We start from the raw sequence: 22,418 nt of genomic DNA, 5'->3' as shown, positions 1-22,418 counted from the left end.
GACATGATTTTATATTTAGAAAGCCATAAAGAATCCATCAAAAAACTATCAGAAATAATAAGCGAATACAATAAAGTTTCAGGGTACAAAGTCAATATACAAAAATCAGTTGTTTTTTTTTTTAAAGGCAAAGATCATACCCATTTCATTTATTTATTTTTTTAAAGATTGACACCTGAGCTAACATCTGTTGCCAATCTTCTCTTCTTCTTCTTGTCCCTAAAGTCCACAGTGTATAGTTGTATATTCTAAGTGTAGGTCCTTTTGGTTGTGCTATGTGGGACACCGCCTCAGCATGGTCTGACGAGTGTTGCCACGTATGCATCCAGGATCCAAACCGGAGAAACCCTGGGCCGCTGAAGCAGAGCACGTAAACTTAACCACACAGCCACAGGGCCAGCTCCAGTTGTTTTTCTATATACTAACAATGAACCAGCAGAAAGAGCAATCAAAAATAAAATCCCATTTATAATCACAATAAAAACAACAAAATGCCTAGAAATAAATTTCACCAAGGACATGAAAGACCTGCACACTGAAAACAGTTAGGGATTGTTGAAAGAAACTGAAGACAGAAAGAAATGAAATGATATTTCATGCTCATGGATCACAACTGATTTCTGAATGTTGACTTTTTGTTCTGGAACTTTATCAAATTCATTTATTACTTTCAACACAGTTTTGGTTGAATCTTTAGGATTTTCTGTCTACAAGCTCATAACATCTGCAAGTAATGCTAATTTTATTTCTTATTTCCCCATTTGTATGTCTTATATTTCTTTATCTAGCCTTTTTGCTCTAGCTAAGATTTTCAGTTGCTATATTGAATAAGAGTGGTGAGAGTGAGAACCCTTGTCTTGTTCCTAATGTTAGAGGGAAAGCTTTGTTTTTCACCGTTGACTATAATATTACCTCTGGGTTTGTTTTATATGTTCTTTGTTATGTTGAGGAACATTCCCTCTAGATCCAATTTTGCAGGGTTTTAATCATGAAAGGATATTGTACTTTGTCAAATGCTTTTTCTGCATCTATTGAGATGATCATGTTTTTCACCTTTCATTCTACTAATGTGGTGTATCACATTTATTGATTTGTTCATTGAACTTTCTTCCTTTCCTAGGATAAATCCCACTTGTTCGTGGTGTATAATCCTTTTACTGTGTTGTTGAATTTGGTTTCCTAATATTTTGTTGAGAATTTTTGCATCTTTTTCAAGATGGATATTGGTCTGTAGTTTTCTTTTCCTGTGTGCTGTTCTTGTTTTCTTTTCTTGTGTGTTTATCTGGCTTTGGTGTCAGAGTAATACTTTCAATTCCAAAATGCAATAGGAAGTATTCCTTCCTGTTCAATTTTTTGAAAATGTTTGAGAAGGATTGTCATTAATACTTTTTTTAACGTTTGGTAGAATTTGCCAAAGAAGCCATCTGGTTCTGGGGATTTCTGTGTTAGGAGGTTTTCAATTACTGATTCAATTTCCTTACTTGATTTTTTTCTATTTAGATTTTCTGATTCTTCCTGATTCAATCTTGACCGTTTGTATATTTCTCGGAAGTTATTCATTTCTTCTAGATTATCCAATTTGCTGGGCTGTAATTGTTCATAGCAGTCTCTTATAATCTTATGTATTTTTTACTATCACTTGTAATGTCTCCCCTTCCATTTCTGATTTTATTTATTGGAGTCTCCTGTCTTTTATTGTTAGCGCAGCTAAAGATTTGTCAATATAGTTTATCTTTTAGAAAACTAGCCCTTAATGTCATTTATTATTTCTATTGTTTTTCTGGTCTCTATTTAGTTTATTTCTAGCCTGGTCTTTGTTATTTCCTTCCTTCTATTCACTTTGGTCTTTGTTCTTCTTTTCTCATTCCTTGAAGTGTAAGGTTAGGTTGTTATTTGAGATTCTTCTGTATTCTTAATGTATGCATTTATTGCTGTAAACTTCCTTCTCAGAACTGCTTTTGTACCATAGTATTGGTTTTGGTGTATCATATTTCCATTGTTATATGTTTCAAGATGTTTTTTGATTTCTCAGTTGCGCATTGATTTTTCAGTAGTGTGCTGTTTAGTTTTCACATATTTGTTCATTTCTCAGCTTTCTGCTAATGGATTTCTAGTTTCATGCCAATGTGGTCAGAAATGATACTTGGTATGATTTAAATCTTAAATTTTCTAAAACACATTTTGTGTCCTCTCATGTGATCTATCCTGGAAATGTTTTCTGTGCACTTTAGGAGAATGTGTGCTCTGCTGCTATTGGATGGAATGTTCTATAAATGTCTGTTATATCCATTTGGTCTAACGTGATTCAAGTTGAACATTTTTGTGGGAATTTCCTCTCTGGATCATCTACCCATTTCTGAAAATGGAGTATTAAAGTCCCCTACTATTGTTGCATTGTTGTCTATTTCACCCTTTGTATCTGTTAATATTTGGTTAATATATTTAGGTGCTCTGATTTTGGGTGCATATATATTTACATTTATTATGTCTTCCTGATGAATTGACCCCTTTATTATTATATAATGACCTTCTTTGTCTCTTGTGTCAATATTTGGCTTAAAGTCTATTTTATCTGATATAAATATAGCTATTCCTGCCTTCTTTTGTTTTCCACTTGCATGAAATATCTTTTTCCATTCTTCCACTTTGAGCCTATGGGTCTCATGAAAGCTTAGTGAGCCTCTTGTAGGCAGCATATAGTTGGGTGTTGATTTTTCATCTATCTAGGACTCTGCCCTTTTTTTTGGTGAATTCAATTCATTTACATCTATTGTAATTATTGATATGTAAGCACTTACTAATGCCATCTTATTCATTGCTATCCGGTTGTTTGTATTTCCATTGTTTCCTTTTTTCTTGTGTGCACCTACCTTTGCACATGTGTTTTTTTCCATGGTGGTAGGCTCTGTTTCCCCTTTCTTATCTTTCGTGAACCTAGTCTAGATTTTCACTAGGTGATTACAATGAGGGTTGTATAGAAATCTCATAAGGAAAACAGTCCATTTTAAGCTCATAGCAGCTTGACTTCAATTTTCTACAAAAACTGGACCCTTCTACTCTTCTGTTTTACATTGTTATGTTATTTTTGCCTCTTTTTATATTCTGTATTCTTTAACAAATTATAGTAGCTATAATTATATAATACGCCTCACTTTTAGTCTTTATACTACAATTTAGTGGTTAGCCCACCATCCTCTTACAGAATTAGCCTTTTCAGTCTGCCTTTATATTTACCTTTATCACTGTGCTGTATTCTTTTGTATGTTTTCATGTTGCTGATTAGTGTCTTTTCATTTCAGCTCAAAAAACTCCTTTCAGCAGTTTTTAGAAGGAAGATGTAGTGGTGATGAACAATCTCAGCTTTTGTTTTTCTGGGAAACTCTTTACTTTCCCTTCCTATATGAAGTATAACTTTGCCTGATAGAGTATTCTTGACTGGCAGTTTATTCTTTCAACACTAAGTATGTCATTTCACTTTCTCCTGGTCTGTGGGATGTGGCTGAGAAAACTCCTGGTAACTTAATGGGGGTTCCTCTGTAGGTTACCATCATTTTTCCCTAGTTGCCTTTGGGATTTTGTGTTTATCTTTGATTTTTAAAAGTTTAATTATAATATGTCTTGGAGAAAGTCTTTTGGCATGAAATAATTGGGTGGTCTATAAGCTTTGTGAGCTTGGCTGTCCAAGTGTCTCCGGGTTTGAGAAGTCTGTAGTATTATTCCCTAAATAAATTTTCATCTGCCTTCTTCCTCTTTTCTCCTTTCAAACTTCAATTCTTTTAATTTTGTTTTGATGAAATCCCATAGATTGTATAGGCTTTCTTTGCTCTATTGTCTTTCTTTTTTTCTTTGCCTTGCTCTGACTGGGTTATTTCAAACTTCTTGCCTTCTAGCTCACTTATTTGTCTTCAGTTTTCTTTACTGCAAATGCTCTTTATTGCATTTTTCATTTCATTCATTGAATTCTTCAGTGCCAGAAATTGTTTCTTTTTTATAGTTTTGGTTTATTTAGTACATATATATATATGTGTGTGTGTGTGTGTGTTTGTGTATATATCATTTTGTTCATTTTTTTCTCCTAACCTCATTATTGTCTTTTTAGTTACCTTGTAGTTCATTGAGATTCTTCAAAAAGCTATTTTGAATTCTTTATTAGCTTGGTCACAAAATTATGTACCTTTAAACTTCTGAAATTGGAGATTATGGTCATCTTTAGGTGACAACATATTTCCTTGATATTTCATATTTCTTGTAGGTTTTGGTTGCTGCTTTTACATTTGAATTAAAAAAGACCTCCTAAAATCTTTACTAATTGCCTTCCTATGGGGTTTACTGTCACTGGTGGTGTTATATCTGAGATTTTCTCTGACTTTATATGGGTGAATGTGCTCCACTCTGCTTGCTACCATGGTTGGCAGAATTTTTAGGCTATTGTGTCTTCCTCGTTACAATTCACGAGGATGGCTACTGGAAACCTCTTATTTGTTTTCTCAAAGCTAGTGCTATAGCTCATGTTTGTGTGTTCTCTCTTGCCATAGACCCAGGTTTATTTTTCTGAGACCACCCAGTTTACCAGCTTTGTTGTCACTGCTTCCCTTAGAAATATTCACAAGAAGCCAGTTGCAGAGTGGGGAGAGGTGTGGGTTTGGCACTGGGGCCTTGTGGTTCCCACTGATCTGGGGGGGAGATTCTTGGGTGAGGTACTCCTGGAGGCTCACGGAGGATTTCAGCTGAAATCCTGAGTGCAGTAGGCAGGAACTATGCTCATTTAATGTCTTTTGATATTATCATTTGTTTATTTCCTGATCTTCTCCCTCCCTCCATCACCAACTACCTGTCTCAGTGCACTAGGTTCTTTTTAGAGACACAGATTTCTCCAGCTGTGTCCAACACTACTGAAGTGGCTGGGCACTCACTCACTGTTCTTTTCCCCTGTGGCATAGTTCACCACCGTTGAATATTTCAGACTGTGCATTGTTGCCTTGAATGAGTGGTCCTTGGAATGCTCCTCTCACCTTCCCCACTGTGACCAACTCATGCTTCTTTTCTGTTCCAATAGTTCACTGTACTCCACTCTCAAGAAGGCTGGGCTTCCACAAAGTCTCTCTCATTCATGGGTGTCTGCCAAAGACAGCACTCTCCAGACTTTACCTGATCATAACCCAGATGGACTTAGGTAGGTTCACTGACTCCTGCTGGCTCTGCAGCCCATTCTGAGGTCTGTTTGACTATTATGGGATACACAGGTAGGCAAGATTTCTCCTGGGTCCCTTGGTCTATGGCCCTGGATACCACAACTCCCACAAGATGTTTTTGCTCAAGAATGGATGTCTAATTCATTCTTACAAAAGTGGGACAAAAAGAAGGACTGTCTTTTACTGCTAAGATGCTAACATTCCTCCTTCCTCTGATAATTTTTAATCTCATACACTTACTCATGTAGATATGCAGCTTATATCTTTGACTATTGTGACACCAAAAGACACCAAGTCAAAATTTTTGTTTAAAGGGATTCTGTGTTGGTGTTGCCCCTAAGGTATCTGACAGAAATAATATAAAGCATTTCTGAAGGAAGACATTTTAAACTCAAGCCTCAGTGATTCCCACAGATAAATTTTTTTTAAATGCTAAATTAAGATAAAAAAGTCACTAAGCAGACAAAAATACAAGATATCTTGCTGAGAGTCAGCTATAACATCAAACTATAAAATCAGATTTGCAAAACTATGTAAATTATTAGATATTAATAAGAAATAAATATGTTTAATATGTTTACATAATGGATGCTATAGAAAGTATGATGAAAGAATAAGAGACTATCAAAGATGACCACTCAGGAAAAGAACAAAATGAAACCTTTAGAGAGAAAACAAAATATTATCACTGAAATGTGAAATTAAACAGATGCATTAAACAGCCAGTTAGCAAAACTTATGATAGAATAAATTATCTGGAAGAGAGATCTGTAAAAATTAAACAGAACACAGGAGAGAAATACAAATAATGGATGTTTGAGTGAAGTGGAGGGGAGAGCAAGAAGATTCAATGACAGACATTTAATTGTGGTTCCAGAGGCATATACTAGAAATATAAAGACAATTTCAGAATATTACCTGTGTTTGATAGATAGCACATCAGGCTTAAGTTTACCTTATTGAATGAATGGACATTAGAGGAAGCTGTGAATACCTCCGTGAGTAGAAGATGAACAGAATATATCGTAGATGTAAAATCAATCTTTTTGTTGTCATGATTGTTGGTTAAGATGATGACTGTGATGATGATGAAGAATGTAGTTTTCTGCTCTGTTCTCACAAAATTCTCTTTCTATTCAGTCTCACTGTGGACAGAACCACACCTAAGTCTGGCATGATCAATACACTCATGCATCACTTAATTGTGGGGAAACATTGAGAAATGAATCATTAGTCAATTTCGTTTTTGTCTGAACATCATAGACTGTACCTCCACAAACCTCCTTGGTATACCTACTACACACCTATGCTATATGGTACTAGTCTTATAGGATCACCATCATTTATGCGGTCTGTTGGTGACTGAAATGTTGTTACGTGGCACATGACTGTACATATTCTGTCTGCTCCCATTTTTCCTTCCACATTGATCTCAAATCTTGCATTTATTTTCTAATTAGTAACTTCCTTCCTTCAGAATACTTTTCAAAAGAGTTCACCATGAAGCAAAGACAGATCTAATTTTGGGAAATGAACCCTTCTGCCTCACTTCTCAGACTACAGCCTTATGCTTCAATGGGGATTTTCTCATATTGTTCATTTTTGGTCCTAGAAGGCTGGGAAATGATTGGCGAAAAGAAAGTCATTCTGGATGGCTAATACTGACAAGTATTTGTAGTTCATAGACATAGTTTATTCCACTAATGTTGCAGTCTTTCTCCAGGGAAATCTCCAAGACTTCTGCTTTACGCAAACACAAAACTCTCAGCTACATGTGACATATATTTTCTAGGTTTCATGGCTTCCCATGATTTTCTTTCTAGTTTGAGTTCATCTGAATAAAAATATACTTGTGCTGGAGATGTTCTAATGACCACCTGAAGAGATGACAGCTATTGCATCTTGAAGAGGGCATGCAGTGTCTTATGCAAAAATATTATTTTGGTTATTTACTGTTTGGCCTGAAGACTTAGTGCTTAACTTCTCTGGACTGGCTCCAAGGAGAAAAAGAGAAAGGACTTCCAGAAATCCTGCCTCAGTTTTCTAATCCCCATGTCCCTTGCCTAAGCATCCTCATCCTTACATGAGTTCAAATCACTCTACTTCTACAGAAGTCTTGAATCTAGGAACCATGAATAGACTTGAGGGTGACAGAGAATCCAATAAAACCATATGCAGAGGTGATAAGTGGTTGCAGTTTCCTGGGTACAGGGTTCAGACTTTGTAACAGATTTTCAAATGTATCACTGACTCAAAGAAGATCAAGAGTCACTGTCTTAGATAATTTAACTTATAAGTATCTCTGATTTGAAGAAAGAAAAAGCTGCACCTGCAAAGAAAGGAGCATAATGGCTCTTTCAAACTTATCTTATCTAACTTCTCAGGTGCTTTCCTAGAATCATTAAGTTGTTCAACTCACATCCATTTCCAAACTATATCTTGTCTCTGACTCTTCCCACTATTCTATGGCATTATTTTTAGATCTCAGATGGTTTTATGAAAACAGAAAGGCAGTTACAAGATAGTCCACCCTCCCTGATTACAGTTTAGTGGAATCTTGGTTCCAAAGATTCTATGTATTTATTTATTTATTTTCTGAGGAAGATTTGCCTTGAGCTAACAGCCATTTACAATATTTCCCCTTTTTTTCTTTTTATGTGGGCTGTACCACAGCATGGCCTCTAACAGAAGAATGGTGTAGGTCAGTGTCTAGGATTCAAACCCAGGTACCCTAAGTGAAGGGCACTGAACGTAACCGCTAGGCCCCTAGGGCTTGCCCCCGAAGGAGATTTTAAAAGACATGTACTCCAGCATCCTCATTTGGTGTATGAAGCCTCATGATTCAGGGACTTCTTCAAGCACTGATTAACATCAGAGCCATGTGTGAGGAGAATTTTTGTTTCACCATATTGAGAGATAGCAGTTTTCACCAGTTTTGTCTATTTCTGATTCTCATATATTTGTGAATTCTAGGAAGTTAAAACATGAAATTAAGACATTTCAGAGGATAATGTACTCATAATGCCAATTTACTGTCTTTTGTCCCCAAAGAGAATGAGAATGTTTACTGAAGGGAATTGTTCATTTAAGTTTGGTAATCATGAGTGGAAGACAGATTAACTCAACATGATGATTTAAGTTGTATATTTAGTCAGCTGCATGACTGGAAAAAGATGAAGAATACTTGTTTTTGTTTTTTGAGAATGAAATAATTTCCATCTGTCATCTTTTTTGTCAGTAGATGACACTAACCATGTCCATGGAAAGGAATAGAAATGAGACTTCTGTGTCCACGTTTGTCCTCCTGGGACTTTCAGATGAAAAAGAGGTGCAGCGTGTACTATTCCCAGTCTTTCTAGGGATCTACCTTATGACTCTAATCTGGAACCTGGGTCTTATCATCGTAATCAGGATGAACTCCCACCTGCACACGCCTATGTACTTTTTTCTCAGTTTCCTATCATTTTTAGACATCTGTTATTCTTCTTCAAATAGCCCAAGAATGCTTTCAGACTTCTTAAAAGATGAAAAAAACATTTCCTTCATTGCCTGTGCCACCCAGTATTTTATTGGGTGCTGGATGGGTCAGGCTGAATGCTGCATCTTGGCCACCATGGCCTATGACAGATTTGTTGGTATCGGTAGGCCTCTGCAGTACTCGAGCATCATGGCTCCTGGCCTCTGTCATAAGTTGATTGCTGGGGCCTATGGGAGTGGTTTCCTTGGTAGCTTAGTTCAAACAGTTTCTTGCTTTCGTCTCTACTACTGTGGGCCCAACATCATTCCAAATTTCTACTGTGATGTAACCCAGATTATTTCTTTGTCTTGTTCTGATTCCCACATCAGCCAAATGATTCTGTCTCTCGAATCTATTTTTGTTGGGTTTGGTTCCTTCTTGGTAATCATCTTATCTCATGCAATCATTGTAGCTTCCATCCTGAAACTATCTTCCATCAAAGGTAGTGCCAAGGCCTTCAATACCTGTGCCTCCCACCTAGTAGTTGTGACAATCTTCTATAGCACCAGCCTCTTTATGTACCTGCATCCTAACTCTAGCCACTCCAAGAAGCAAAACAAGGTGCTGTCAGTGTTCTATGTTATCCTAATCCCCATGTTAAACCCTGTTATCTATAGTTTCAGGAACAAGGAGATCAAAGAGGCCCTCAAGAGGATGACAAAGAGAGTAACACATTTATTTCCATAAAAACAATATTTGGGCAGGTGTTATTTCCCCTATAAGGAAAATAGAGATAAGAACATGTAAGAACTTTTTGTAGGTCATACAACAGCTAGATAGAGAGAAGTGAAAAACTCACTTCTTGATTCCTGGTGCCATCATATTTAGCTCACACTACCAAGCGATCAGTTTGAGGCAGTGTTATGAACATTGAATCTAGTTTAAAAGGTTTGTTCCCAGGATTATACCCACGTAGGTAAACCCCATATTTTGAGAACAGAGGTTCTGATAGACATTATATGCAGAGATAGACAAGAACCTAGGAATCCACACAGTCTTTCTCCTATGATTTTTAAAATGTCTTTTATTCATTTTCAACTGTTAAGCTTTTATATGTATTTCAATAAAATAAAATAATGTATAAAATCAAGTTGTGAAACTTAAAAATTATTTTAAAATGAGTACTTTTAATCTCCACCTCAAAGAGGGAGAGAGAGTGAGTATGAGAGGGAGGGACACAGAAAGAGAGAGATAGAAAGACTGAAGAAAAGACAGAGAAAGATAAAATATGACAGGAGAGGAGAAGAAGAAAGATTGATCTGGCTTTATTCCCAAATAAGCTTGTTCCTTCCATCTTACTCATTGAGCCTCCTTGTGAAGTGAATTTTGAAAAAGGTATGGGTGAAAGGAATGGTAGAAAGAAGGGGCACAATAAGGTCAAGAGTTAGAGAGATTCTCAGAGGCTAGAAAGAAGTCAAAGTCATCAACTTCTGGTCATAGTTGGCCTGTAGCCTGCTCTATGGTAGCTTACCAGAGACCATGCAAGACCTCAGAAATGCAGGCTGTCATGGTGTGTCTAGGGAGACAGGATCTGAGTTCCAGAGATCCGAGTCTCCCAAATATTCCTGGACCTTAAGTTTGACCAGGGAGCAGCAAAGCCAGTTTACTTGGGGGTACGATGTAGACTCGAGTCCAACTAAGAGAATTTAAAGAACATTTAAATGGACATATACTTTTAGAGGAGAATTTTTTTACTTTTTACTTTTTTAAAGATTGGAACCTAAGCTAACAACTGTTGCCAATCTATATTTTATTCTTTCTGCTTTTTTCCCCAAATCCCCCCAGTACATAGTTGTATATTTCAGTTGTGGGGCCTTCCAGTTGTGGCACGTGGGACGCCACCTCAGCGTGGCCTGATGAGTGGTGCCACGTCCATGCCCAGGATCCAAACCAGCAAAAGCCTGGGCTGCCACATCGGAGTGCACAAACTTAACCACTCGGCCAGAGGGCTGGCCCCTAGAGGAGAATTTAAATAGTAAGCTTCACATATATTACATTAGTATTTATACAATACTCTACACTTCATATAGTTAAATTGCATGGATGTGATTTTTTTCTATTACCATATGAAGTTGGCAGTTGAGAAATTATCCACATTTTACAGATAGAAGCTTTGAGCATATTGAGGTCTTCCATGTTCTTCCCAGAGTAGCCACAATTCATCTTAAGTCTCACAAAATTTAATTTGTGGAGCATAGATGCTTCTTATTGACCAGAAACATGCTCTCCATGGTTTGAATGGGTGCCCTAATTCTATACTTTTGGTGTTATATTTTTAAAAACATCTTAAGAATCTGTTCAATTTAAAAGATTAATCTATTACAGTTCTTACTTGTGGGAATATCTGACTACTAACCTATTAGGAAGAGTTAAATTAAATAATTAACTCATTGCCCCACCCACCACTCTCTCTCTAGAATTAATATTAACTGAAATAGAGCAAACCAAGAATGAGACCTTCCTAAAACATCTCTGTTTCCCTAGTAATGGCAGGGTAGATGATCTCCACCAAAAAAAAAAAAGACAAGAAACGTTTGTGAGAATGATCTTAAACAGATATTTTTTAATGAAGGATTAGTAATGCAGCATAATATGTTGTAAAGAACTCCAATTCAGAACACACAAATTAAACCTGCTATTAATGGGAGGCATGCTGTGTACCTCACAGGCTAAGTGCTTTATGAGCATTATCTGATTTGATTCTATGAAAAACTGCTGTATGAAGTAGCTACTATTATTAGCCCCATTTAATAGGTGATATATACTTAGGCTTGGAGAGGTTAATTTGCTCAAGGTCACACAACCAATAAATGGAAAGCTGGAATTCCACCCAGATTGGCTGACACCAATGCCCATGGTATTAACCACAATAAGTCATGGCTCTATCATGAATTAGTTTTATTGTATTCCTTTTTGCTGTGATTTCCTCACTTATGCATAGTAAATCACGCCATGTATGCCTCATAGGACTGCTGAGATGATTGATTCAGGTTAGGTATTTGAGAAAGTGCATGTATGTATTTGTCTAAAATGAAAGTGCTTTGTAAAAGTGTCCACATATCTAATTTACTGTTGTCAGGTTATATTACCAGCCAGCTGTGTCATCTTGGGCAAATCTCTTAGATCCACTGGCTTCTAGTCCCCACCTGGAAATTAATGGTATTGAAACAGATGATCACTAGGTCCTTTCCACCACAAATGATTCCAAGTTCATTAAAAGAAAAGCTATAATCATGAGATCATAGTAGGACCATGAGGAAGTGTGGAATTGAATTAGAAGGGACATGGCAAAGTGGGGCATGAAAAATTAGCAGGGGAATAATTCCATGGTAAACATGACTCCAGAGAGCAAGAGCCTGGGGAGTTTTCTCCCTCTAACTCTTTTCCCTTTTAAGTGGGAAGTGTTTCTTAAAATATTTTTTACTTTATTTTTTTAAAAAAGATTTTATTTTTTTCCTTTTTCTCCCCAAAGACCCCCCCAGTGCATAGTTGTATATTTTTCATTGTGGGTCCTTCTAGTTGTGGCATGTGGGACACTGCCTCAGCGTGGTTTGATGAGCAGTGCCATGTCCGCGCCCAGGATTCGAACCAACGAAATGCTGGGCCGCCTGCAGCGGAGCGTGAGAACTTAACCACTCGGCCACGGGGCCAGCCCCTACTTTATTTTTTTTAATTGAGGTAACATTGGTTTATAACAAGTGGGAAGCGTTTTGTTTTGCTTTTTCTCTTCCTCCCTCGGTGTGGGGCCCTGCCCGTCTTCCTGTTCTGCACTCGCCTCCAAGCTCTCTGTATTGGGGTGGGCCAGACACCTGTAACAAATTGACTGCGCAGATCATGTCTTAAACACAGGATTTCATTTCCATCTCATGCAACAGGCCAGGGTGTATGTTCCCGGTCAGACAGAGGAGGAGGAGGGGATGGTAAGGAAGATCTGTTCCGTTCAGTCTCGCAGGGACCCAGGCTAGTGGGGGCTCTGCCGTCTCCAGCACATGGCTTCCAAGGTCTACCTGTCACCTTAATGTGGCTGGCTGAATAACGGCCCCCGAGAATGTCCATTCGGCAATCGTCAGAACATGTGAATATTACCTTATATGGAAAAAGGGACTCTGGAGATTCTCCTGGATTATCCGGTTGGGTCCTGAGTGTGATCACAAGGTCCCCACAACAGGGAGGCAGTGAGAGATTCCACCACAGAGAGGAAGTAGATGTGACAACAGAAGCCTGAGTCTCAGTGACTCAAGCAAGAGGCCCCGAGGCACGGAATGCAGGTGCAGGTGGCCTTCAGAAGCTGGAAGGGGCAGCGGGCTCTTCCTTGGGGTCTCTCTTTGGCCTTGACTTTGGCCCAACGAAACTGATTTCAGACTTCCGGCCTCCAGAACTGTAAGTATCTGCATTTTTCAGCCACGACCTTGGTTGTAATTCGTCCCAGCAGCAACGGGCACGGATCCATCTTTGCCGTCATCCCAACCTATGGTAAGGGGGAAGCCGTGCGGGTGTTTTTACGGGCCAGAAAGCGGTGCATATCCTCCTCTCTCATGTTCCATTGTGAGATCTTGGTTATGTGGCCGCAGCCGTCACCAAAGAAGCTGGGAGATGTGGAGCTGGGCAGCCAGAGGCCCAGTGAGTCCAGAAGGAGGGCTGGGGATCCACTCTCTGCCACACCGAGTTATCCCGCCCTACGTGGTGGTGTGGACGCCATGGAGGCTGTCCGTGCCCTGAGGCAGGAGCTGACCTGCTCGAGTCCTGTTGTGGGCTGGGCAGGTTGTCCTCACTGCATTTGCCTTTTCGGCTTCTTGGACCAGGGTGGGCACCCCGGGCCCAGCAGGCCTGCAGCCTCAGCCCCCCACGTCACATTTCTATTCACTTCCGGTCCATAGAGACATTCAACTTGTTTTTGAGCACGGCTAAACCTTTTCGCTTTCCAAATTTGACGTTGTATCTGTCATTGCTACTTGGCCAGCCAGTCTCTGCCACACACTCTCCCGACACGGTGTGTCAAAGGGGAGACGGGCCCTGCCTTTTGCCTTTTCACCAGCAGTGACTCTGAAGCAGTCTGTTCTCCACAGAGACGCTGGATGGGTCTGGGTGTCACAAACGGCTCACGCCCCCCCTCCCGCTGAAAGCCCCAGTGAGCTCTGGCTGTCCTCATTTGGGAAATGGAAGCAACAATACCCACCTCACAGAGAGAAAGTAATGAGAGGCTGCTTGCGGGGGTGGGGGGGAGCGGGGCACAGGGGTTGACTGCTAACGAGGTGGGCTTGTTTGGGGGGGATGAAAATGTTCTAAAATTAGGTCGTGGAGATGGTTGCACCACCCTGTGACTATATTAAAAACCACAGAATTGTACACTTTGAGTGTACTATATTTTATGTAAATCACATCTCAATAAGATGCTCTTAAAAATAATTTTCAACTCATAAAGCTGTTTCCAGGGAAAAATGAACCATCCTGTATTAAAAGGATTACCTTGTATCCACAATCGCTATGTGGCCAGCTGGTCTGGGCCACACGCTCTCCTGAGGGGCAGAAGCCACGTGGCCCGCAGGCTGCCTCCCCAGTGTTAGCTCCCCTCCTTCCAGTTCTGACTTCCTCATTTAGCCTAAAACCCCTCATTCTTCCCAGTCACTCAGTCAAGAAACCGCCTTCTGGGGGCCGGCCCGGTGGCGCAGCAGTTAAGTTCGCACGTTCTGCTTCGGAGGCCTGGGGTTCGCCGGTTCGGATCCCGGGTGTGGAATGGCACCGCTTGGCACGCCATGCTGTGGCAAGCATCCCACATAGAAAGTAGAGGAAGATGGGCACGGATGTGAGCTCAGGGCCAGTCTTCCTCAGCAAAAAGAGGAGGATTGGTGGCAGATGTTAGCTCAGGGCTAATCTTTCTCAAAAAAAAGAAAAGAAAAGAAAAGAAAAGAAACCTCCTTCTGGAGCCTTCTCCAGAGTCTTTTTAACCACCTGGCTTTCGTATTCAGGTTCCTTGTGAACAGGTGGGAATTCTGATTTTCAGGGGCCCTAGGCACTTCTGCCTTTGTGGGCTCCTTCCTCTATGGGGAAAAAACATTATATTTTACAATAGCATTGATACAAAGATGACTCCAGTAACATCACATTTATAGAACATACATACTTTCTCCAACCTAAATGTTAATTTTCTTCTTCTGCTTTTAAAATAAAGCCCTTTCGTAGGCCTTTGTGGTGGGCTGATGGTGGCCTCCAAAAAGATGCGTCCACTTCCTGATCCCCTGCGTTGGGATATTACTTCATACGGCCACAGAGAGGGTTCAGTTAAAGACTTGAGGAGTTATCCTGGATTCTCCCGGGGGCACGAAATGCAGTCCCGTGTCTCCTTCTGAGAGAGAGGCAGTGGGGGCTTCAGAGGGACACACAGAGGAGAAGAGAAGGTCACGTGCAGCCAGAGGCAGCGCCTGGACGATGCAGCCGCAAGCCAAGGCTAGCCGGCAGCCACCAGAAGCTGGAAGAGACAGGAAAGCTTTCTCCCCGCCAGCGTCCAGGAGGGATGCACGCCTGCCCACACCTCGGTTTCCAATTTCCGATCTCCAGGTGGGGAGAGAATAACTTTCGGTTGTTGTATAAATCCTAGACCACGGTAACTGGGTCCAGCAGCCCCTGAAAGTGCACATAGCCCTACAGGCATCCGGGCCGCAGGGACCGGGTCCCCGGCGCATCCCAGAGATGTCCCCGCTCGTCGTCCCTGCCTCTCGCACTGTCCCCTTTGTATTCCGTTAGGACCATCATGGCAGGGGCGGCCAGGGAACGTGCTGGCTCGTGGAAGGGAACGGAGTAAGGAGGACCCGGCCTTGGGGACCGCAGGCGCCATCCAGGCCCGGCTCCTCCGCCCCCGCGGGCTCTCAGCTCAGCGAGGAGACACACGGACCGCCGGCGGGCCTCCATCCCGCCCTCGCTGCCGGGAGAACACAACTTCCGGGTCTCCTGGAAGCCTCCGCCAAGTCCCATTGGACCCAGTTGAAGCACGTGCTTGCTCCTGAGCCAATCAGCGTTAGAGGAGTGCAGTGAGCTGATTGGCTGAGGCCTAGGTCTCGGGATGCTCCCTGGAGCTCAGGCTGAGGCTCCCTCCGCAAGTTGGACGGCAGGTCATGGAAGGAAAGGTGGGGAAACCTGAGGCAGAATTGAGGTATCCACAGTTTTCCCATTGAAAGAGGGTGCTCTGAATAATGTCTCCCAGACCACAGGTGTGGGTCCCAACTGGGGTCTCGCCCACTTGCTATGTGGCTTCAGGTAGGGCACCCAGCCTCTCTGATCTCCTGCATCTCTGCTTTAGTAAAATGCAGATACCTTACCCTGCCTGCCTGCCTCGCGGGCTTTCGGTTCCCCTTACAGCCAACTAAGGGGCAACACTTATGGGGCACTTTCTGTGTGCCTGGCCCTGGGCTAATCCAACGACATGCGGTCGCTGTATTACAGCTCCAGGGTGCAGGTGCTAGCTGCGCAGATGGGGAGCTGGACACGTCACCGCCCGCTCCGCTGTGTGTAGTAGCGATGGGCGTGAAAACACTTCTATCAGTCTGACCTCGATGTTTCCCATTCTCTTCCATCTCTGCGCCTTTGCTTGAATTTCTTCCTCTTCCCGGGACGCCTTCCTACCTTTTATGACCTCATCCTGCTTACTCTCAAAGCCCCAACTCAAGCCACGTCTCCAGCATCACTTCTTGGACCTCACCTCGATGTGCCACGGCCCTTCCAATGGACCAAGTCCAAAACTCTATTCTTACTCTCCCCACTCCATCTTGATGCCTCTCTGCCCCACCGCTGCCCGTTTCCCCATCTAGGCGCCTACTCAGATGCTCAGAGTCACCCTTTTGTAAGGAAAAATTTCAGACTTCAGCATGGGCACAACTTATCACTGGATATTCTTTCAACAGAACGCCGGAGCCTCCGATGATCATCTCATTCCGTGGGATGTGTGCCTCTGTTCTTGCCTAATCTATTTCATACCTCTGGAAAACAGACAGCAGTGCAAGTAATTCTTGTCTATAGAAGCTCAAATTAGCTGTGTCCAGTGACATACGAGTGACTGTTGCCCTACGGGCAGACCAGTTTTTGCAAATTCGTTTCAGCATTCCTTTGACTTCTCCTTTGAATAAGTTGTAACATTTTATCACTTCATTCGTTATTAAGGTAAATAAAATCTTTGATGTGTTCATTTTATATACGCATGAAAATAGTTTTCTTTTTGAAAAAAATTATCCTTTGACACCTGACATCTCCTTCCCCACCCCACAGCCCCATCCATCCTCAAGCCTGACAATTTAACTTTCTCAATGTCTCTTGTATCCACTCGCTTCTCTCCCTCTTACCCGCCACCACCAGTCTGCCTGAACTGGCTGTCCGAGCTCCTGCCTGGCCCTCTTCCCATCCGTTCTCCACACAGCTGTTAGAGGGATTTCACTACCGTCCAAACTGCATGATGTCTCTTCTCTGTTTAACTTCCTCCAAGGACTTCCCATTTCTTTTAGAATAAAGACCAAGGTCCTTGCTGTGCCCTTCCAACCTCTCCATGACCCGGCCCCATCCCACCCCACTTCCCTGCTTCATCACCACACTTCCGCTACACTGAACTGCCTTCAGTTCCTCTGTGGCAAGACCTTTCCGATCCCAGGGCCTGTGCACGTGCTGTTTTCTCACCTGGAAAATTCTTCGCTCCTTACCTGGTTTACTTCTATTTGGCCTTCAGATCTTGGCACAAAGGTGAATTGCTCAAAGAAACCTTGTCTGATCTCTTGGATGACTTCATGTCCCACCTTTTCCCCAGTATAATTTCATGACACCTTTGACTTCTTCCTCACAGCATTTATCTTTTTTCCTAATTATCTATCTATGTGATTAACGCCTGATTCCCCTTCTAGGCTGGAAGGTTCCTGAAGGCAAGGGCTGTGTTTATTCTGCTGACCTTCTATCTCTGATGCATACCTGACCTTCTCTGGATGGACAGAAGAATGGATGATGAATGGATGGATGATGGATAGATGGATGGTGGGGTGGGTAAATGGAGGGTGGATGGGTGGATAGAGAAGATGGATGATGGATGGATGGATGTGTGGGTGAGGGATGGATAGAAGGATGGGTGGATGAATGGAGGCTGGGTGGACAGATGGATGACAGATGGATGGGCGGATAGAATGGAGGGTGGATGGAAGAAAAGGGATGATGGATGGATGGATGATGAATGAATGGATGGATGATGGATGGATGAATAGAGAACAGATGGACGGATAGATGTATGGGTGATGGATGGATGGATGGATGGATGGAGGGGTGGATGATGAAGACGCTCGTCCCTCCAGCTGACTGGCGGTCAAATTCACCTCTTGTGAGTCCTCAGGGCTCATGCACTGGGCACTGACCCCCAGGCCTGGCTCATTTTCCCTTTCTCACCCCGGGCAGAGTTGTCAATCCTCGAGACCCACCTGGGATCGTCTGCATCTGAGCACACTCTCGTGCGCACACGGTGGGCGCTCCGTACATTGACTCTGCGTGTAGGAACAGAATGTTTCCAGGCACGCTTTGCAGGCTCGCACCCCGGCGGAGCTCGACCCGCGCTGCCCGCGCACGCGCGCGAGGGAGGCGGCCGGGCGAGGGGCGGGACGTGCCGGGGAGGGGCGGGGCCTCGTCGGGACCTGGATGAGGCCCCGCCCCCGCCCGAGGAACCGGAAGTGGAGCCGGGCGCCTGGGAGCGGCGGGCGCGGAGTGGCCGGGGCCGGAGTCGAGTGGGGCCGGACGGAGCCAGGCGGCGGTGAGCGAGCGCGGCTCTCGCCGGGCAGGGGGGGCCGGCCCCTCCGCGGCGCTCCTGGGGCGCCCCCGGGCCCCGAAAAGGGAAGGAAGCGGCGGCCGCAGCGGTCTAGCCGCTCTTCCGCTCGCGGTTTCGGGTCGGCCGCGGGGGGAGCGCGGGCGAGGCTTCCCCAGGCCGGGGAGCCGGGGCCGGGGGCCGAGGGGTGGGGGCCGGGGGGCCGCGGGCTGAGGGGCGGGGCGCCGAGCGGTGGGGAGGGCCTGGTGTCGGGGAGGGAAGGGCAGTTCTGAGGTTTAGGGGTCCGAAGGGGAGGGGCCGGGGCTGCAGGGAGGAAGGGGAGGAGAGGGCCAGACGGGGAGGGGGTCTGGGGTCTGAGAGGGTGCCCGGGACCCGGGGGCTAGGAGAAGAGAGAGTGGAGGAGCCGAGGGTCGGAGGGGGGCGAGGTGCGAGAGAGGCCATGCTGGGAGGGGGTGGGGTCCGGGGGGAGGGGCTCAGGGCCCAGGGGTTTAGGGGAGGGGGGTGGAGGGCCGAGGGGAAGGGGCTGGGGTCCAAGCGGGGCGAGGTAGGAGAGGGGCCCTGCGGGGAGGGGTCCGGGATCGGGGGCGACGGGATCAGGGCCCTGGGGTTTAGGGGAAGGAGTTGGAGGGCCGACGGGGAGAGGCTTGGGTCCAAGCGGGGCGAGGTAGGAGTGGGGCCCTGCGGGGAAGGACCGAGAGGGGCCGGGGTCTCCCTGGCGCCCCGGCGGGGCCGTCGCAGCCGCGGCTCCTGCGGCCCGGCCCCCACCTACAGAGGGGTTTAGCAATCAGGTCACTGGAAATGCAGCGACACGCGCAGCTGCAGACGGCCGAGAGGCTCTAAATTTGGAGCCATCCCTCTTCTGGCTGTGTTGGAAATCAGCAGAAAGGTGCTTCTGGGTTTTTGGTTCCTCTGTTTGAATCGCCTGAGTGTTGCACCAGGAACTCGATCCCCGCGGGCGGCCTCCCTGGAGCGGGTGCGGGGCTTCCTCCGCCCGCGGTCTGTGGACGTGTCGGGCCTGGGGGCGGGGGTGGGATGGGGGGGTTCCGTTTCCCGCTGATCGCAGCGCTGGCGGCATCCCCAGTGAGCGCGCCGCTTGGCGCAGGGCTGCGTGGGCCCCGCGGCGCTCTGCCTGGCTAATCCCCCAGGCCCTGACCGCGGGATTCAGCCGGGCGCCGGCTGGCGAGGGCTGAGATCCCAGGGCTGTGGGTCGGTGGGCCCCCCTGCCCGTGGCTGAGCGCGGCTGAGCCCCTGGCGCAGTCCTGACTCTCCTCTGGTTGGAAAAGTGCTCCCAGATGCTCAGGGAGCCGGGCAGAGTCCTAGAGGCAACTTTCAGACCCGCTGGAAGAAGGAGCCAAGGGGATGCAGAGTTGGTTTTGATCCTCTGCCCCCCAGGAACTGGAAGTTACCCCCACCCCGTTCCCGCCCCACAGCTGACTTGTAGTGGAAGCATCTTGTTAGACTTATTCTTGAAACACTTTTGAGTGTATGTAAGTGGTGATTCAGACCTTTGCTCGCTGCCGTGCAGTCGGTGCTCAGAAAGTGTCTGAACGGTGAACTTCCGAGGTGGGAACGCAGTTCACGTCTGCCATCATGAACGAAGTGCCCCTAACAGGTGAAAGGGACGCTGTAGACTGAGTCGAGCGTCACGCGTGGGTGACAGTGGGTGGCTCATGTGTTTTAGAATGTGTGCTTGATCTCTTGCTGAGTCACACCGCGAGTCGTTTCTGTTCTGGTTCAACCAAGCGCCGGGTTAGCTCATATCTGCTCCCATGCCCACTGCTGCGTGTCTCCACAGACTACTCCAGCAGCCTCGGCGGCAAGTATGGCGTGCAGGCCGACCGGGTGGACAAGAGCGCCGTGGGCTTCGACTACCAGGGCAAGACGGAGAAGCACGAGTCGCAGAAAGGTCCGCCCGGGCGGCGCCCCGCAGCCCGTCCACCGCGCGGCCTGCCCCCTCGCCGCTGCTTCCCACACGCTTACAGACATGCGCACTGGGGCGTTTCCCCTGTGTACGGCGGGTCACGTTATAGTTACACGGTTTTTTAACTCAAACGTTTGGCCGTTGTTCCATTCAGGTCAGCGTAGGGGTCTGTCGCGTTTTTGGTGACTGCTCAGTCCTTGTGGTGGGAAGATCCCGTAGTCTACGTAACCATTCCTTTGTGGAATGTACAAGTTAGGTTATTTTCAATTTTCGATGTTAAAAGTCGACTGCATGAGTATTCTTCTCCCTGTGTCTTATGTACGTAAGTGGTTATTCAAGAGTAAATTCCTAGAAATATAATTGGGTCAGAGAACACTGAATTAAAATTTCGATAGATTGCCAGATTGTCCTCAGAAGCCGTGCTGGCTTCCTTCGCTGTGGCGGCCTCGCGGGTCACTTACTGCCGTCAGCCGGCGAGGGCTGTAGGTGGAGGGCGTTAGATTCAGCCCCTCCTGCAGAGGCCATGAACCGTTGGTTCTCCTCATTGTTTTGTTTGGCCTGTACATTTAGATTTTTTAAAATGATTGCCAACATATAAAAACTGAGAGCTCACGTATTTAAAAAAATCCCAGGTTTCTTTAAAGAACAAAACCAAAACCCAGCACTGGAAACCCCACTGGCTTGGCGTTTCTCCGAGGAGCTGGCTGTGGGCCAGCCCAGTGTCCCTTTGCCGCAGGTGTCACTTCCGTTACAGCAGGTGGCGTGCGGTGCGGGGTCGCTGTCACTGCCTTCTCTCCCTCCCTCCTTGGAGCAGACCTGTGCTGTTCTGCCCCACGCGCACCCAGTTCCTCAGGACCTGCTGCTGGATGCCTTGCAGTCTGCACTGACTTTCTCCCCAAGAGGCCTCTGGGGCAGAGGAAATGCCACTCTGGGAGGTCGGGGGCACAGCCCCAAGTGCCTGGGCAGGCAGGCTCCTCGGCAGCCCCAGGCCTTTGCGGAAGGGGTTTGCTCCGCGCGCTCGTGCGTTGACGTGCCCACGATGGAGTCCTCCTTTAGTGCAGAGAGAACCATTCCACTGGCGGAGCTTTGAGAGCTGGTGTTTCTGGAGGGCGTTCCAGGTTTATCCTGTCTTTGCAGGCACCCCTGCATGCCTCTCCTTGTGCTGGTCCATGAAGCAGAGGGACCCATTAAAAGCCGGCTGCTCGGCTCGTGCTGCTCCAGAAGCTTTGTAATAAACTGTTACTCCATGCTGTCTTTTGGAATGAAGGAAAGATGCTACAGTTATAAATCTGCTGTCTTTATAGGACTCTTCCTAGTCCTGTTATTACATACGAGCAAGACTTTTAGATATTTTCTGTATCAGTGATCTTATAGTGAGCCTAAAAGATTTTTGGTTTATATTTTTTTTAATTGAGTGTTAAAAGTATTTTCTTGAAGCCTGCTGGAATCCACAGCTTGCTCACTGGTTGTGTTGCTGGCCTGTAAACTGCTTTCCTTGTTTTTAGATTACTCCAAAGGCTTCGGTGGCAAGTACGGTATCGACAAGGACAAGGTGGATAAAAGTGCCGTCGGCTTTGAGTATCAAGGCAAAACAGAGAAGCACGAGTCCCAGACAGGTGCCTGCATCTTACCAGCTCTCCAGCCGGTGACCATTAACGGGACGGGTGGTAACCAGAGTAGCAGACAGGGACGGAGCGTAACCAGCAGCCCTTAATACGGACATCTCTCAGTTAAGCAGCCAGCTTTAAAACAGCAAAGCAGAAACACAGCTGTTACATGAGAGATCGACTCTTGCCAGTTTTTTTGGCTCTAACACCCCAGCAGTGCCGCTTGTGCTAATAGTGTCGCGTGTGTAAGTGGTGGGACTGTGGGGCTCCGGTTGCTGCTTAAGCTGCATCGCTTGGCGCTGCTTCTGTGGGGTCCCGTCTGCGTTTATTCGGAATGCTGGGATTACAGATGGGGTCAGTTTCCATACGCTGTATGAGGAGGGCCTCTTGATGAGTGTTACCT

At 45.4% G+C, this 22,418-nt stretch overlaps 3 protein-coding genes across 12 annotated transcripts in view; 2 read left to right on the top strand and 1 right to left on the bottom strand.

Moving 5' to 3' along the window:
- The first annotated feature begins 8,433 nt into the window (after positions 1-8,433).
- On the top strand, positions 8,434-9,396 carry LOC123277914 (olfactory receptor 5A1-like). Its single transcript, XM_044749962.2, has one exon. The coding sequence runs from the start codon at positions 8,434-8,436 to the stop codon at positions 9,394-9,396; it is 963 nt and encodes a 320-aa protein (XP_044605897.1).
- Positions 9,397-18,389: 8,993 nt separating this feature from the next.
- The window catches only part of LOC123275616 (liprin-alpha-1-like), a 113,044-nt gene continuing 109,015 nt past the window's right edge, over positions 18,390-22,418 (top strand). For 3 of the 10 annotated variants that reach the window (XM_070503761.1, XM_070503760.1, XM_070503759.1), the window contains exons 1-3: positions 18,390-18,475; positions 20,283-20,393; positions 21,914-22,024. Coding sequence is in view for 6 of the 10 variants with exons in the window: in XM_070503755.1 (XP_070359856.1) it covers positions 20,078-20,099; positions 20,283-20,393; positions 21,914-22,024 (244 nt within the window). In the remaining 4 variants the exon portion in view is untranslated. Of the gene's footprint in view, positions 18,476-19,526; positions 20,100-20,282; positions 20,394-21,913; positions 22,025-22,418 lie in introns of those variants that run through there. The other 7 variants (XM_070503752.1, XM_070503753.1, XR_011501280.1 and 4 more) reach the window with 6 other exon arrangements.
- LOC139044312 (uncharacterized) lies at positions 18,581-19,562 on the bottom strand. Its single transcript, XM_070503735.1, has 2 exons — positions 19,410-19,562; positions 18,581-19,252 (listed from the first exon to the last, which is right to left on the bottom strand). The coding sequence occupies exons 1-2, from the start codon at positions 19,560-19,562 to the stop codon at positions 18,581-18,583; spliced, it is 825 nt and encodes a 274-aa protein (XP_070359836.1).

Source organism: Equus asinus, unplaced genomic scaffold (genome assembly GCF_041296235.1).
Source record: "Equus asinus isolate D_3611 breed Donkey unplaced genomic scaffold, EquAss-T2T_v2 contig_800, whole genome shotgun sequence".
NCBI classification, from domain to species: domain Eukaryota; kingdom Metazoa; phylum Chordata; class Mammalia; order Perissodactyla; family Equidae; genus Equus; species Equus asinus.
The sequence above is the reverse complement of the archived record's forward strand: the minus strand, read 5'-3'. Positions and strand labels throughout refer to the sequence as shown.

Excerpts from the sequence above, each read along its gene's own strand:
- LOC139044312 (XM_070503735.1), bottom strand. The coding sequence starts at position 19,562 with ATGCCGCCAGCGCTGCGATCAGCGGGAAACGGAACCCCCCCATCCCAC. Across the intron at positions 19,253-19,409 it reads GTTCCTGGTGCAACACTCAG|GTGGGGGCCGGGCCGCAGGA; the intron begins GCGATTCAAACA and ends ACCCCTCTGTAG.
- LOC123277914 (XM_044749962.2), top strand. The coding sequence starts at position 8,434 with ATGACACTAACCATGTCCATGGAAAGGAATAGAAATGAGACTTCTGTG.